The 17,846-nt window shown below is 48.2% G+C and overlaps 1 protein-coding gene across 1 annotated transcript in view; it reads right to left on the bottom strand.

Moving 5' to 3' along the window:
- GPD1L (glycerol-3-phosphate dehydrogenase 1 like) overlaps nucleotides 1–17,225 on the bottom strand; it is a 56,566-nt gene extending 39,341 nt beyond the window's left edge. The window contains exons 1-2 of the mRNA XM_042955094.1: nucleotides 17,112–17,225; nucleotides 3,734–3,911 (exon numbers count right to left, since the gene is read on the bottom strand). Coding sequence (XP_042811028.1) covers nucleotides 3,734–3,911; nucleotides 17,112–17,158 — 225 coding nt within the window. The 5' untranslated portion in view covers nucleotides 17,159–17,225. The remainder of the gene's footprint in view (nucleotides 1–3,733; nucleotides 3,912–17,111) is intronic.
- Between the last annotated feature and the right edge of the window lie 621 nt (nucleotides 17,226–17,846).

Genomic DNA, 17,846 nt, shown 5'->3' with positions numbered 1-17,846 from the left:
CAAAATCTTTCTGGGGGTGTCCACCATTAAAGATCCTGAAATACATTCAGAAAGACAACTCAGAACAAAAGGGCTTGCCTTACCTAGGTAAGGAGGAAAAATAATCAAATCAGAACCAAGGCATCATGGTTGGTCCACTTAATGTTCAGACTTTCAGGGATCCAGGGCTCTTGGTCCAAGCTTTTATACACACACACACACACACACACACACACACACACATATATATCTCATATCTCATATATATATATATATATGTACATATATATATATATATATATATATATATATATATATAAAATCATTTAAGACCGAGCTGGTAAAATGTATGTGGAGAAGCCTAAAGGTTCTCTTGTATCCCCCCGGATTAGTTATCACTGCCAGTATATGGACACCCTGGCCTAGCTTGATCTCTGGTCAGCTAACCGGACACCCACAGGGAACCCACCTACATTCTTGAGGGAGCGAGTATTTAGGTTAAACACAACAGCATGTGAGTAACACACATAGCGAAGTCGTAGCTGGCACACAGCAGAGGTTCAAAAATATTATGGTTCCCTCCTGTTCTTCTAATCTGCATTTTGGCCAAGATCGTAAGTGAAATTTACGTCCTTGGCTCTACATTCAGAAAAATGATCCTCAGATACAGACAACCTTATCTGAAGAGTGTTACATAAATATGCACTGCTGGTAAGTAAGGTTGCTTCTAGAGAAACACAGCCGTTAACCGCCTGGATTCCCCAATACTACACCAGTAAATATGAACTTATTATGTAGACTGGTGGTGCCCAAAGGGTGGTTCCTGAAGCAACAGATCACCACCACCTGGGAACTTGTCAAAACTGCAGATGTATGAGGGGCACCCGGGTGGCTCAGTCAGTTGAGCGTCCGATTTCGGCTCAGGTCATGATCTCACAGTTTATGGGTTGGAGCCCTTCGTCGGGCTCTGTGCTGACAGCTCAGAGCCTGGAGGCTGCTTCGGATTCTGTGTCTCCCTCTCTCGGCCCCTCCCCCGCTTGCACTCACACGCTCTCTCTCTCTCAAAATAAATAAACAAACATTCTTTTAAAATGTGAATCCTCAAACATGCTGGAGGGAGTCCAGACTGGTACAACTACTTTGGAAACCAGTGGTGTGATGTGGTGAAATTATAGTTGTGTGTTCCCAGTGACCCTGCGACGCCACCCCTACGAACGCGGGCCATGACAGCAAAGCGCTGGAAACCGTGCCAATGTCCATACCAGAGAATGGATACATTCACTTTCACGAACTTACAGGGCTTCAGATATCAACAGAGTCCTGGGAGCAGCTGGTACTTCCTTTCCTCCCTCTGTCCACACACAGGCACAGGGGTGGGTGGTGGAGTCAGTCAGTGTGGGGGTCGGGCTCTGAGTGGCAATGGCTGTTGACTCCTCTAGGTTACTTCTTTCCCCTCCTCCTCCCTCCTGGCTCCCACGCTCCCAGGTAAGGGCTTCAGCTTCACAGACCTACTTGGCAGGTTCCCCTCCCCAGCACTCCTTGAGCACTGCACCAGGAACTGCGGAAAAACAGAAAACTAGAAAGTCAGGTTCATGCACTCAGGAGTGAACAGGTACATAAGGGCCTGGCACAAAGCACAGTGGACGGGACGTACTGATAAAGCATGTGGTTTACAGAAGGGAAGGAACCATCGATCTGACAAGAATGAGAAATGAAACTCGGGAATTTCCTCCTCCAAGCATGGGTCAGAGATGACCTCAGAGGCCTTTCACGGCAGTGGGAACAGAGGCTCCCTTTGTTCTTCCCCTCGGATATTTGGACAACTTAACTTCTGAGCTCAGAACCGTAGGGATCCTTTCTCTCCCTGCCAACAACACCAATAACTGCCCGGCCCCAGCGTAGTGATACGGAGCAGAAAGTTCTCATTGTCCAAAAGACAATGGATCCAACAGGATGCGTCCACCAGGAATCAAACCCTAGCCTCTAGCCATGTGACCCTGGGCAGGTTCATTAACTTCTCTGAGCCTCAGTCTCTTCCGCCATAAAGTCAACATCATCGTTCTAATAGGAAAACCGATAGTATCAACCTAAGAGGGTTACTGAGAGCATTAAATGAGACAAGATATATAAACTACTTAGCACAGTGCTTAATAGCAGTGTACCCTATAACCAAAAGCCAAACATCAAGGGCGCCTGGGTGGCTCGGTCGGTTAAGCATCTGAGTCTTGATTTCCGCTCAGGTCATGATCTCACGATTCGTGAGATGGAGCCCCTCGTCGGGCCTTGTGCTAATAGCCCAGAGCCTGGTTGGGACTGTCTCTCTCTCTCTCTCTCTCTCTCTCTCTCTCTCTCTCTCTCCCTCTTTCTCTGCCCCTCCCCCACTCATGCTTGAGCTCCTGCACTCTCTCTCTCTCAAAATAAATAAACATTTGGGAAAAAAAAAAAAAAAAAAAAAAAAAAAAAACAAGCCAAACAACAATCTTTAGTGAGCAAGGTCTTTGCATCTCCAAACTTCCTGGCATGTATCAGTTTACAAATCTGTCCCCCTGCTGGGCTCCTTGAGGAAAGCTGCGGTTGGTCTGGTCGGTCATCTTCTCCCCCTTCCCGTCTCTGACAACTGTCACTGTGCTTTGCAAGAGCTGTACATGCGCATAAATGTTGATAAGTATACGTAGGGAGGAGTATTTCATTAACAAAGTAGAGTTTTTCCAGTTAACCGGAGAATCAGGCAGATAGGAATCGGGCAGTCACAATGGTCTGCTTTTCAGACTACTGCAGAAAACCACCAAGGGGCGAATCTGGCAACAAAGTTCACAGATTCCACGCATCTCAGGCTAGCAGCACAGTGCACGCTTTTTGTTCCTCTTGCTCATTTCTTCCTCCCCCCATTTCCTCCAAGTCCCTGGAATGAGGCCAGGCAATTAACCTGTATTTTTCCCTCTCAGCCTAATAAGCCTGAATTTTAAACTGTCAGTCTTACAATTTTCTATTTTCTCCAATCTCCTTCTGTAATTTAGGCCTTGACCCTAATTTTAATTACAGACCGTTGCATTAGCTGTCCTCACAAGCAGACTCAAGTCTATGTACTTAGAAAGGGAATATCAGGACAGGGGCATCACAAGTGGCAGAAGGCAAAGGTTGTTAGCTCCATCTTTGATGGGACCGACACTTTGAATGCCAAGAGAGTAGCCTGCGATGGGCTGAACTGTGTCCCCTCCCCCCAAAAGTCATATGTTGAATTACTAACCTTAGTAGCTGGGAATATGACTATATTTAAAGACAGAGTCATTGCAGAGGTGATTACATCAAGATGAGTTCACTAGAGTGGGCCCTAATACAACATGACTCATGTCCTCGTAAGAAGGGGAGGTTAGGACACAGACACACAGAAGGAAGGCCATGTGAAGGTGCAGGAAGAAGGCGGCCATCTCCAAGTCAGAGAGCCTCAAAAGAAACCAGCCTGGCGACACCCTCATCTTGGACTTGAACCCTCCAGAACTGTGAGGAAATAAATTTCTGTTGTTTAAGCCACCTTTCCTATTGTACTTTCTTACGGCAGCCTTAGCAAACGAATAGAAAGCCCATCTTCAGAGTCAGGCAAACCAAAACTGACCAAGCCAAGAAGCTGGTGGTAGAAAGGAACAAAGGAGGAAGGGAGGAAATAGTTTTCCCACTCCCCCAAGCCCCAAGTGCGAACTCAGCCAAGCGTAACTTTCAGAATTGACCCAAAGTACTATCTATCCCAAAGTCTTACCACATTTTCTGGCAGCTTGTGTCCTGGGAGATATTTCACATTTTCATGGTCATTATTTATAATGTCTGTCAGTTTTCTCCCATTAATGGTTTCTTCAAAGACCCACATCTTGACTGTGGAGGCAAACTTCTTAAGTTTCTTGACATTATTACCAATTATTTTTGCAACAGCTGAACCCCTACAAAAGAAACAGTGAAGAAGAAAGAAATTAAACTCACTTGGGCAGAAGAGATAAAGCATTCAATTATAATTGAGAAGAATCCTGTTCTGACTCTGATTCAAGCACTGGGTTTATAACTTAACAGGCGATGTCCTATCAGCCACAAGCCATTGGAAGCGTAGTTGTTTTCACCTGGAAGGAACACCCTCCCCACCCCCCGTGATCAGAAAAGACCCCAGCATTTGGTACAAGGTCAAAAACAGCACCCCTTGAAACTAGTAAGCATCAACCTATCTTGGAAGACAGTATCACAGGCAGAAGAGAAACCCACCTAGAAGACGACATAAAAATAAAACCTGGAGTGTACCCCAAGCCTCCGAGGCTACCAGGCTCTGTTTCACATCCATCACGAGATTAAAATGTAGCTACCGTAGAACAAATTGTGTTCTGGTGAAGTGCAAAGGCCTAAGTTACAGTCGTAATGGAAAGACAAGGACCTGAGTGACTTCCAGAAAAGGAGCAGGGCAAGGGCGCGAGGCTCAGATGCCTGGGTATTTGGTCCCCCCAGAAGACGTCCACCCAGCCGGCCTCTCGCCCAACAAACTCCCGGTTTATCCTGCATCTCTGTTCCCCAAGCACATTCTGGTAACTAATTGGCATCCCACAGGCTTTGCCACAGGGGAAGAGAAGGCACTCCAACTAGCTGACACCAGTCGTCTGGACAACGGACACGGGTCTGGGGCTGGTGGCCACCGCAGCAGCTCTGTTCCTGGTCAGCCCAGGCATCTCTGTGCCCATCTCACGACGCTGAGTGCACAGTGGGCCACGGGCGGCTGATTCGGCCGGGATGACTGTGAACGGAGAAAGTCACTTTCCTGGTGCGGGAAGCAAGTCCTTCTACCTCGTTCACTTCTCTGAGTGGGTGGTAAGCTTTTGAGAGCAGAGAACACATCACCTTTTCTCTACTGAATCACTGGCATCTAGCCCAATGTGTTATACACAGTAGGCGCCCAGTAAATATGTGATAACGGGGATGAATGAGTGCATGGGTGATTGGATGAAGTTATTGGTGAGACCAGGGAGGAGGCAGAACAAGATCCCTGGATGACCTCGCGTGTGATGTAACTGGAGTTTCCCTACTTATTTTTGTCATTTTCAGCACCAGTGAACCCCAAAGGATGTACAGACATGGTCTGATGGGCTTAGTGCTTAACAGTTGCAACAGTCATTTGAATTTTCGGAACTAACTCATTTCAGCAGATGCTACAGGTTTGCCTTTGGCTGCAGATGCTTGGTTTCCCCAAGAGGAGTTTGTAAAGACAGGAGCAAATGTATTCCAGTAAGATCACACAGAGGGATCTAGTGGTTCTGGCTTATTTTCCCGCCGGATTTACTACATTTGGATTCCTAGTGCCCAATGCCCCGTGTCAGTTTGCTCACTTGCCCAGAATCACACTTGCTCTCTGTGACCTTGTGGGAGTTACTCAATGCCCAGGAACGCCTCTGTGAGCCTGAGCTGTGACCGCCACGGGAGTTCACGAGCAGCTGTTTCCCAGATTAGCATGAGGGTGATAGTGATCGTGGGGAGAATCTTGGCCTCTCTTCTACAAAGCGTCAGGAGAATCGGATTAATAGGTATTTAGCTAACAAACTGTCCTGCTGGCCTCGAGTAAGAATTTCACAGGTAAAGCTACAGAGCTTTGCTTTCTTTTGTGAGGGAGGGCAGCACCAAAGTCCGGGGCCTGTGGTGCAGAGCAGTTCTCCAGGCTGGCGGCCCCGTCAGTCCCCGTGGAGCTTTAAAAACTACTGAGGCCCGATCTGACTCCGGAAGTACAGGTTTCATTGGTCTGGGGTGTGGCCCGGGACTCCGGATTTCTAAAGCTCCCAGGTAATCTAATTTACAGCCAAAGTTGAGAACAACTAGCTTGGTTTATCCATTTATCTTAGGAAAGGGAAGGTGATCGGGATCGTGGGAAGAAGCATGGAGTTTAATTCAAGGACAAATGTAGTAAGAAGAACAGAAACATTCTGGGGTGTCTGTAAGGCCTCGTCTTGTTCTTTCTGATTAACTTACACAATAATCTGCTTTTGTTTTTAAGATCAGTACTTAAAACACGGTATTTTATTGTTTTAAGCTCTTTTATAATCTGGTAAAATCTCCACATTGAACCAAATATTTTGTTTGCTATCCAGCTTTCTTTTCTTAACATTTATTCATTTTTGAGAGACAGAGTGCAAGCAGGGGAGGGGCAGAGAGAGAGACAGACAGACAGAATCCGAAGCAGGCTCCAGGCTGAGCTGTCAGCACAGAACCCGACATGGGGCTCAAAGTCATGAACCATGAGATCGTGACCTGCGCTTAAGTCAGAAGCTTAACTGACTGAGCCACCCAGGTGCCCCTGCTGTCCACCTTTCTTCAGTATTGTTTACAAAACCACCAAAAGTATAATCCACCTTGACATAACAAAAGCCATATATGACGAACCCTCAGCTGACATCATACTGAGTGTTCTCACCACCAAAAATGTGGAAAGGGGGCAGTCAGAAGCTTTTTATTTTAGGAAATAAATGTTTATCATTTGTTTTTATTTTCTATTTTGTAATTTTCATTTTTATCCAAGATACTTATCACCTTGATTTGTGGTGGTTTCACAGGTATATCCATATCTCCAAACCCATCAAACTGCACACAATATGTCCAGTGATTTTTATGTATCAATTACACTTCAAAAAAGCTGTTTTTTTTTTAAAAAGGAAGTATGTATAATCTACACCCCAAACTCCTTTGTGACTCTGAAAGGATACTAGCTTTGTTCATTCCATAGGTATTATTACTACTTTTTTTTTTTTTTTAATGTTTATTTGTTTCAGAAGAGAGAGAGAGAGAGAGAGACAGTGAGAGAGAGAGAATGAGCAGGGGAGGGGCAGAGACAGAAGCCCAAGCAGGCTCTGCACCGTCAGCACAGAGCCTGACGCAGGGCTTGAACCCACGGATCGTGAGATCACGACCTGAGCAGAAGTCGAGTCACGGGCTTAACCGACTGAGCCACCCAGGCGCCCCCTACTTCCCACCAACATGAAGGAACAGGATCAAATAGAGCAAACGAAGTGGTCTGGAGGAACCTGAGCGTTTGGAAGGGACTGGAGGCTATTGCAAGTGACGTACCCTGTTCTAAAAAAAACACACAACAAACCACACGAAGAAACAAACAAAAAGGGAGCTGGCCTGCAGAGAGCCGGTCCCAAAACACTCACAGGTACTAGAACTGAGCTTAAACTAAAGTACTGGCTATAGTCCACGAAGGCAGTTAGTTCGTACGTGGCTTGCTTGTGGTTGGAGCGGGGCTTCCCCAGCCACACTGGCGGAGCTCTCCCTGTTTCAGTGTTGTGCCACGGCACAAGCATAGCCAGGCACGGATCTCCCACTGCAGGGGTCAAGGGCGCAGGCGGCCATTTCCACACCTGGCCCGGCTCATTCGTCTCCTAAACGACAGGTGGGACAGCGACCTTCCAGGTCCTTTCCGGGGTCTATGACTGCGTCCAGTGTCTTCCAAGGTGAGGAACAGGGGTACCCCCGGCTGGCTGAGTGCTACTCCCACACACGCCACCAAAGGACACTGACTCACTTGTGCCCTTTCAACTCCTATGGCCCTCTGAGAGAGTGCAGAATGTCTCATTTAAGCGCTGCTGTGTTGTCCCCATCTCTCTAGCATGTGCTAGTTTCCCTTCTTCACAAAGTCGCCAAGTGCCTCAGACTCTGAGCCTTGGCAGGGGAGAAGTAGCATTTGGCAAGAAATCCGTAACGCTGTTCTGTTCTCGTTCTACTGGTTGTTGTCACCTCCTACCTGTGATATTTACAGTAGTGATAGAAGGTTTTCCGTTAAAGTCAACTTTTAAACAAAGTGTAATAAGCAAATAACGCAGGGGTGAAGCAGAGCCAAAGCCATAAGGGTGGAGCCTGCAACACAGAAGTTTAATCCTGTCCAAACTTTTCACCTTGAAGATTAAGACAGGGAGGATGGGAGTCACTCTGACCTTCTATCATGCAACCAGGTACTGGCAGAACTGGAAGAGGGACTCAGGTCTGCTTGCGGCCAGTCCTGAGTCTTTACCTAGATGTATAAAGTCACATTTCCCGCGAAACTGTGCGGACTAGGGGCGCCTGGGTGGCTCAGTCAGTTAAGCCACCGACTTCAGCTCAACTCATGATCTCGTGGTTCACGGAATCTGAGCCCCACGTCGGGCTCTATGCTGACAGCTCGGAGCCTGGAGCCTGCTTCGGATTCTGTGTCTCCTCTCTCTGCCCCTCCCCCACTCTCAAAAATAAATAAACAGAAAGAAGGAAAGAAAGGAAAGAAAGGAAGAAAGGGAAGAAAGAAAAGAAAGAAAGAAAAGAAAAGAAAAGAAAAGAAAGAAAGAAAGATAGATCATGGAGACTGATTTGCAACTTCTACAATGCTATGCAAATGAGTTTAGAAGGGACACGCATGAGGAGGGATGTTCCTGTGCCTGCTACCTACTGGGACTTAAGATCTCCCTTTAATCTTTACTGCAGCCCCAAGAGAGGTCCTCATTATCCCCTTTAACTTCACAGGTGAATAAGCTGAGGATCAGACAGTAAGTTACCCAAAGGTTACGCTGCCCATCCAGAGCCAGCAGTTCTGATCCAGATCTGTCTCCAAAGCCCACGCCTTCCGCCATTTTATATCTGCCTTGGTGCAGAGCCATCCTTTGTTGAAAATGCACGGTGCACACCTAACAAGTGTAGACACTGCTAGGCGAGTCCGCACCCTCAGGGAGTTTGGAGAGTGGTGAATGGAAACTGGCGTCGCTGCGGCACGCGCACAAAGAAGAGTAACTGTGCCACGGTGACCAAAGTGGCTAAGCAGATGACGCGGTGACACATCAGAGAGGTCAGGGAGAGCTGGGAGGAAGCACAACTAGGGCTGAACTCTGCGGCGGGGAGAGGGCTTCACCGTGGGGAGGTGCGGAGCCTTCCAGGCCCTGGAGCAAAGGTGCAGGAACAGGTGGGGCCCAGAGATTATCTTCTGCTTTTCCCTGGAACCAACACTAGTAGGGACAGGAGGAGGAGGGGGGAGGAGGAAAGAGCGGGAGAGGGGGAAGGGGAGAGGTCAAGGAAGGAGAGGGAGAGACAGGGGAGGAGACAGTGGGGGAGAAAGGGAGGGAGAGGGTGGCATTGCAGGGGAGGGAGGAGAAGGTGCAGAGGGCAGGGGTGGGGGCCAGCCCAGAAAGGGGTAGGCCTACCAGATGTCAGGCACTGGTTTTTGTTGCCGTTTTTATTGAAATATCATTGACATATAACATTGTGTAAGTTTAAGATGTACAACTTGTTGATTTGATACATTTATATACTGCAATATTACCACCAAAGCACTACTTTAAACATCTTACCCATATTATGTTTCATTCCTCAGCAACCCTTTGAGGAAGTTGATATTATCATCATATATAATGATTATTACATAGTATATGTATTACATATATTACAATATCCATCTATTATTATCCCCATTTTTTACATGAAGAAACCAAAGCTCAGAGACCACCCAGGTAGACCAAGAGTCACGCTCCAGGCCATGTCTTCAACACTCTGCTCTCCCTCCCTGGGTCCCAGCTGGATAGACACCCACCTGCTGGAGGTCCTAACCTCCAGCTTGGCATGCCCACCTGACCCCTTGGCATTCACTCTCTTGCCTTCTGGCCCCTTCTTCTCTAAAGAGCTGAGTATTTTCAGCAGGCTGGGGATGTGCTCCATCAGCCAAGGAATGGCCACCTATCAAGTTAGGAGCAAACTTGACAGAATTCTTCACAGAGTGCAAAATCCTTCTTGGCCAGAAAGGACCCTCCAGTCCCTCCTTCTTTTTACTAAGGAAACTGAGGCCCAGCGAGAAGAATTAACAAGGGTTCAGCCAGATTTTCCACATTCCATGCCCCAGTCTCTTCTAGAGCTGATCCTAACTATGGAACCAACAGAAAAGGGTGGTCAATTTTGTTTTAAATAACATCTGCTTTTATACTCATAAAAGCAATACATGAAAGATGAAAAGACAATTATGAATAATCTCACCACCCAGGGAGAACTACTGTTAACATTTTGTGTAATTCTTTGCGTTCAAGGGCTTTTTAAAGTACAATCAAATGCCAGAGTATTAGATGCAAATGTGAAAAATGAAGTATTTTAAAAACTGATTCAACTTGGTGAATGTTCATTTGATCTCTGGATAGGGAAGCTTTCTAAGCTTAAAATCAAAGGAAGAAACCACAGAGGGAAAAAGATCAATGTGAACAACTTCACAAAGAAGAGGAGGGGGGAAACATGAAAAAAAGCCTTTCCATCTATCAAAATTCAAAAGGGCCGAAGAAAAAGCTTAAGGTAGAATGTTACATTTAACCAAAAAAAAAAAAAAGAATGCAAAATTGTACACTCCACATGACGGGCAATTAACAAAATACATACCACCTCGCACCCATTAAGATGGTTACTACAGGGGAAAAAAAAAACCCAAACAAACCCAGAAAATAACGAATGTTAGTGAACGCGTGCGGAAATTGGAACCCTTGTGCACTGCTGGCGGGAATGTAAAACAGGGCAATTGTTATGGAAAGCAACACAGTGGTTGGCCAAAAAACCAAAAATAGAATTAGTGTATTATCCAACATTTCCACCTCACGGTGTGTACCCAAGAGAACTGAAAGCAGGCACTCAGATGTCTGCACACCCATATTCAGAGCAGCATTACAGTGGTCCCCCTCATCTGCCCTTTCCATTCTGTGGTTTCACTTACCCCCTACCCCCACCCCCCCCCACCCCCCCCCGGGTGCCAGGTCCCTGGTGTGGGCAGATAGCCGGCCATCTCTCATCACCACAAGAAAGGCGACGACAGGACACTTAGGTATTTTGAGAGTGATGAACCACATTCACGTAACTTTTATTACAGTCTCGTTATAATTGTTCTATTCTATTCGTTATTATCGTTAATCTCTCAATGTGCCTAATTTATACATTAAACTTTGTCATTGGTACATACGTAGAGGAAAGAACACAGTATTTACAGGGTTCTGTACTATCTGCAGAGGGTGGAAGAAACCCAAGTGTCCACTAATGGATGAATGAATAAACAAAATGTCCTACATAAACAGTGAAATATTTTTCAGCCTTAAAAGGGAAACACATTTTGATACACGCTACACCAGGAATGAGCCTTGAGGACATTATGCTAAGTGAAGCAAGCCAGCTACAAGAAAGACAAATACTGTATGGTCCCACTTACACGAGGTACCATAATTATAGGAACTCCCTCTTGCTGCTGGTGGAATCTAACCACCAAATAGAGAAGTCCGAACTAGCCTGCTGACGAATGAGAGACACACAGCCCAGTCACTCCTGTCAGCTGGCAGGAGCCTGCTCCCTGCCAGACACACAAAGGACGTCACCTAGAACCAAGAATTCCAGGCAACCCAACACTGGACTGCAGCCTTATGAGTGAGACCAGGCTAGACCAGCAGAAGAAGTTCCCAGCTTAGTTCGGATTGTTGATCCCAAGAATCATGAATGTCTCTCAAAAAATAAATAAATGTTTAAAAAAATTAAAAAAAAAAAATGGATTGAGTTCCCAGCTCCCAAATGTGGAAGGGACTGAGCCCCAAAAGAGAATGATGGCAACCGAAATTTAAGAAAAGAGAGTGGGTTCACCAAGGCAATGCTCAGAGATTAAGGAGTGAAAGTTGGAAGCGACAGATTTTTCACTCAGATGTAAGGTTTTTCTAACAATTTGCTAGACTAATTTTAGGAAGACGAGTTGCCTTAAAAATAGTAAACTATGATCATCTGCCATGTGTACAAGAGGGGGAGTGCCTGCTCTGGGGGGAAACAATGGTTTTCAAGGCGTCGTTTCAATCTGTTCATTCTTTCTTTCTTTCTTCCTTTTTTGAAGATTTTATTTTTAAGTAATCTCTCCACCCAGCGTGGAGATCAAACCCACAACGCCGAGATCAAGAGTTCCGTGTTCTACCAACTAAGCCAGCCAGGTGCCCCTCAATTTGATTTTTCTTTTTTTTTACCTGTTTTTTAAATAGGCCTCACACCCAGTGTGGAGCTTGAGCTCACAACCGTGAGATCATGACCCGAGCTGATTTCAAGAGTCAGACGCTCAACCGACTGAACCACCCAGGCACCCCCAATTTGATTTCTCTTGATTGGAATACTGTTATATTAACTTTTGTTGGGAGGGTCAGATAGGAGATAGTCAATATTTCCACGACAGTGAGGTTTGTCCTCAGGTACACGAATGCTTCTCGCTGAAAAGGACAAGAATTTATGGAAACACAGCCATTAAGCATCGAAGCTTCAACTCCACCTTATGAACCACTGACCTCAAATGGTCTTCTCTTGATCTCCATTTTGTCACCTAAAATAGGGGTAATATAGTACTGCACAGACTTGTTAGGAGGCTTAAATGAAGAAATGCACACACCTGACATACAGAAAATGACCTCCCAGGGAGGGAAGGAAGCGGAATAGAATAAGGCTGGCAGAGGTGAAAGGTCAGAGAGAACTGAGGGCTTCTGACACACCCCTAACAAGTAGCCATGATTTTTTATACCGATCTTCTTCAGCTTATGATGGGGTTATGTCCCAATAGATCCATTGTAAGTTTAAAATATCCTAAAATACCTGGTATCCCTAACCTCTCAAACACCATAGCTTCAACAAGCCCCCAACACTTCCATTAACATGTGGTTGGGCAAAAATATCGAACACAAAGCCTGTTTCACAAAGAAGCGTTGACTAGCTCAAGTAAATGACTGAACCCCGCACTGAACGTGACAAACGGAATGGCCATGTGGATACAGAATGGCTGTCCACGTACTGCTTGGTCACCCTCGTGACCGGTGGCTGGCCGGGGGCTGTAGCCGCTGCCTGGCACCATGCCAGGGGATCCACTGCATGGCGCCAGCCCTGGAGAAGAGCCAAATTCACAATTCAAAGGATGGTATCTACTGAATACTCATAAATATTTTTTTTTTTAATGTTTATTTATTTCTGAGAGGGAGGGAGAGAGAGACAGAGCATGAGCAGGGAAGGGGCAGAGACAGACGGGAGACACAGATGTCGAAGCAGGCTCCAGGCTCCGAGCTGTCAGCACAGGGCCTGACGCGGGGCTAGAACCCACGAGCCGTGAGATCATGACCTGAGCTGAAGTCTGATACCTAACCGACGGAGCCACCCAGGCACCCCTCTACTGAATACTTACAAAGCATAAAGTTGAAAAAGTGCAAGTCAAACCATCATACGTTGGGGACCTTCTGTACTGAACAGGGTTCAGTTAAGAGGTGATGGAAATAGGAGATTAAGTATCAGGGTTTTCTCTTTTTTAGCCGTACAAACTTCTTACTCTGGTTCACAGAGGAACTCTGGATCTTTTCTCAGTTCAACTCCCACCCAGCCTGTCACTAAACTGTTCCTCCAGCTTCCAAAGCAGAGAGGCACATCAGTGCCACCTGTGGACAGGGAAGGGCTTATTTCTGACCCCAGAGGAGCTAATTTACAGCCACTCAGATGGCCTCTGAGTGGGCATGTAGCAAAACTCAGCACAGAAACTGAGTAACACAGACCAAAGGGTGACAGAAGTGGGCTAAGGGCCACAGAGCTACATTCCAGATGGTTCCAGCAGACCAAAAAAAGATAGAGTCACACACATTCAGCTTCAGTCTTCAGTCCAAAGTAGGCCAAAGCTCTCCCTGACCTTCAGTCAAGCTGTGGGGTGATGGTGAAAACAAGGGCAAGAGATAACTCATCAAATTCCTCCAGCTGCATATCAGTTACGCTCGTTGTCTTTTACCTTCTCTCCCTTCTCTGCCTCTGCTTCTTGGTCAGAGTCCAACCGGATCATTTGGTGACTTAATGATGGTACCGGTCAAGGTTGATCCAATAAACACAGTGATAACGGTAGCTGACGTCTACTGAGTGCCAGTCTCTCTGTACTCTTCCTGAGTCATGCCATTTAATCCTGACCAAAATCCTAGATAGCAGCTACCAATATCATAACCAAGGATTCTCGAAGACACAGTTTGCTCAAGACCTTACAGCTGCCAAATAGGGGACCAGGACTGAAACCCAAGGAGTGGGAATCCCAAGCCCCTCCTTAGACCACTCATTGTACCACACTGCCTCCAAAGGAGGTTTGGGACTTGGACACATGCTCCCTACCACCCAGAGGTTTGGGTGTAAATACAGCCCTGAGGTTTTAGTTCTAGCACCGAATCTTGCCCTGTGTCTGGGTGATTTTCCCAACCTTCTGGTAAAGAAACTTTGTTTCATCTTTGGAGGAACTTAGGAAGCTTTGGGGTTTGTTTTGTTTTGTTTTGTTGTTGTTTTTCTGAGTTACCAGGGCCATGCAACGTCATGCAGGTCAGGAAGCGCCACCCTGCATCCGCCTCTGGCCTCCTGTCTCTGACCTGCTGTCTCTGACCTGTCTACAGGAAAGGAGGTGCCAAAGGACAGGACAGGGGCATGTTATACAACCCCTTTATGTGACTCCCATGTCATTCCTGGCTGAAGCTCCCGGTCAAGTCAGCTAGATTCAGTCTTCCGTTGTCTATATTGCAATTAATGATCGTTTACGTGGGGGAGGCACTCGAATGTGAGGATGACAGCTCTGGGTTTAGATGTGACAACACCTTTACTTACATAAGCTCTCTCAGCTACTGCCAAGTCCCAAGTTTAAACACTGCTTAAGCCACTTCACATTCTGCAAGTAAGGATCAAATCTGGAAGGGCAGGTCCATCTTCTAGATAATATTTTAAAATTCGCAAAAGGCTAAAGTCCTGTAAGGAAAAAAAAATCTGTCCCCACCGCAGGGAATATGAGTCATCAAGGGTAGGTAGTAGCCTCGGTGATAATTCTGATGCAAGTGGTCTTTGGACCACATTTTAAGAAACACTATTTAAAACGTAACATCTAACCTTGTGACAGATATTTCATTCCACTTTACGTTTCTTTTGAATTTATCTTCCAACTTATCTCAGCCCTGAAGGTAAATTCCTTTCAGGCAGGGATTATGTACAATTGTGGAAAGGCCACAGGACCTACATGGGGCAAACACATGCCTACTGACCAGAGAGAGCTGAATGCCCCACAGGCCCTATGGAGCCTCCGCCAGCTGTTTTCAGTTCCTGAATTTCTGAATCTCTCCGGGGAGGTCGCGATCCTCTCTCTAGGACTGGAGTGGCTCCGCACCCAGGGCAGTGGAAGGGAAGCAACAATGCTCCTGTCTGATCCCATAATTAATGGAGCTGGGCAGCTGGCCTAAACCATCAGGATGGCACATTTCTCAATTGCTGTGCTCTAAGGTCACCAGCCAAGTTCTACTCCATTTCCTTGGGCTGAAGTGGGCCAAGAAAACAGTCAAGTACATCAGTGTGAAGTCGTGGGAAGGTAGCCAAATCCCGCTGGAGGGGGCAGGAGGTTTGCTTCACTCCTCCAGCTCCAGGCCCAAACACAGCATGGCAAAGCTGTGCTACTTCGGCACCTTGCAAATTAGGAAAAGGCTCTGTCACCCGTGGTTCTGTGTCCTCTTACAGAAGAGGAAACCAGTGTCAAAAGAACACGTGCTAACAGTGCTTTTCCAGTCCCATGGCCAACAGGGCCGCTGTAATCTCATTCAAGTGACCTTGGGATCTAAACTGGCAAAGCCAACCTGCAAGTCCAAATGAAGCTTTGCAGTGGATAGGTACCAACTCCAATAAATGTTGCGTAGAACCCTGTGGTTGGTCGAAAAAGGGAGTTTACAGAAAAAGTCATAATACCCTAGTATTTGCAGGGCAGAGAAGGAAAGGGCCATATGTAAGCATTCACTTGCATCTGATGGGGTCTCTTCACAAAGGCCAGAAGCAACTGATAATACTGATTTTCCTCCAGGAGATAACCTGGGAAACAAGTTTGAGTGTAAGATATTTCACTAGGTTTTTCTGCAGGGTGTTTGGTAATTTCTGGTTTTTGAATGTGAATATATTACATAATCAATATAATTACATTTTTAAAAATTAGTTTTCAAACATTCGTTTAATTTTTATTTAGCATATGCCGGGCACCAGGGTAGATGCTGTCCTCAAGAGCTGGATAGGGAGGGGTGGAAACAGATAATGAAATAAATCATTACTATGGGTGATGGGGGGCGGGGGGGGGGGGGGTGGCACCGAGAGAGGCCACTGGCCTTGCCGGGATGGAAAAGTGGAGAACCAGATAAGGTTTACTTCAAGGACTGAAAGGGCACAACTCTGTACTATTTATTCTATACCAGTCCCTCGGATGTACGGGGGAAAAAAAAAGTTCACAACAATGGGAAAGTAACTGAAAATATCAGAGGCTGTATTACATTCCGCTTCCTCCCTCCCACCTGGCCCCACTTTCCTCTACACTCACCCAACATATGAGAGAAGCAAAGTTTGATAAAGGGAACTAAAAGGGCTGACATTTACAAAGTGCTTAGAAGAGCGCCTGTCACAAAGTGCTGGTATAAATGTGAAAAGTCAAATAGAGCCTAACGGAGACGTGAAGCTTCGCAAATATGCCTCCCGAGAATTCCCAACGCCGCTGGACTACTCCGGGAGCCAGGCCTGTTGGAACTTGGATTTTCTTATCTGTACAACCTTACTGAGATACAGGACGCATCAGAAGCGGTGGGCGAGACCCGCACTTGGAAGGGCAACGCTGGTCCCGCCCACGACCTGGGTGGCAAGCGCCCTTTAGCCCCCCCCCCTCTGCCTTGATTTCCTCAACAACGAAACTAGAGTAAAAATGCTCGAGTCTCCACCAATTCCTCCACCCCGGCGATCCGCCGAGGAGAATGGAGAACGCTCTCAGAATGGTGCGCAAGACACCCGGGCGTGGCGAGCAGGTGGCCTCCGTGCGCCCGCCGCGCGGTGACGAGAGCGCAGACAGGTGCCCGCCGACGCGCAGTGCCCTCTCGCCGCGCTGCCCCCCGCGGGCACGCGGGCCCAGGGCCTCCCGGGCCAGTGCCTCGGCGCGGCCTCCCCGGGCGCGCCGTGCCCAGCCCGGCCGCGAGGCCGCCCGCCCCGCCTCCCTGCGCGCGGTGCCCGGTGCCCACGCTGCGGCGGGGACGCGCGGCCCTAGCCCGCCCGGGAGAGGGGCTTCCTGGAGGCGGAGCCCGCGCCGCCGGCCCGCCGCCGCTCACCAGTTCCCTGAGCCCACGATGCACACTTTCAGGGGAGCCGCTGCCATCGCCAGGCTGGAACGCAGCAGCCCGGCCCGTGCCTCCCCAGCCGGCCGCCCGCCTGCCTCCGCGCCCACGGCTTTGCCCACAGCGGCTCGCGAGGGCCCCGCCCCTCCCGCCTCTCCGCCAATGGCCGCGACCACCGCCGCCCGGGCGCCCCGGGCCACAGCTGACAGCCTGGGAGGGCCCGCCCAGCCACTCCCGAGAACCACTGCGCACGCCTGAGCCTGGCCGGCCTCCGGGCTCGGCTCCGGCGCCGACCCGCCCCTGCCCGAGGCATGCCGGGACTTGTAGTCCACGCCCCGCCGCCCTCCGCAGCCGCGTGCCCCCGGACAGCGGCCGCCGCCGCGCCACGTGCAGACTTGGGTGGTTGCGCCGCTGCTGTCTCGCAGCGCCAGGGGCTGCAGCCCCGTCCCCGCGGAGCAAACCCTTCCGGACCCGGCGTGGTGCCCACCCCGGCTCGCGTTCTTCTCCCCACGCGGGAAGAGCGGCTAGGCTGCAGCTTGGAACCGAGAGGATCCCAGGGTGACTCTAGAGTCGACCGACCTGGAGCGCAAAGTACCCACACCTGCCTCTTGAGGCTCTGCCTCGTTTGTGGAGACAGGGAACAGCCTGGCACCCCTTGAACTGCGTAGTGAATTTGTGTTTTCTGGGGCCTTCTGGACGTAGCTGGACTGTACCTGAGCTTCAGGATGG

This window comes from Panthera leo, chromosome C2 (assembly GCF_018350215.1).
Source record: "Panthera leo isolate Ple1 chromosome C2, P.leo_Ple1_pat1.1, whole genome shotgun sequence".
NCBI classification, from domain to species: domain Eukaryota; kingdom Metazoa; phylum Chordata; class Mammalia; order Carnivora; family Felidae; genus Panthera; species Panthera leo.
Note: the sequence above shows the minus strand (reverse complement) of the source record. Positions and strands in the feature narration are given on the sequence as shown.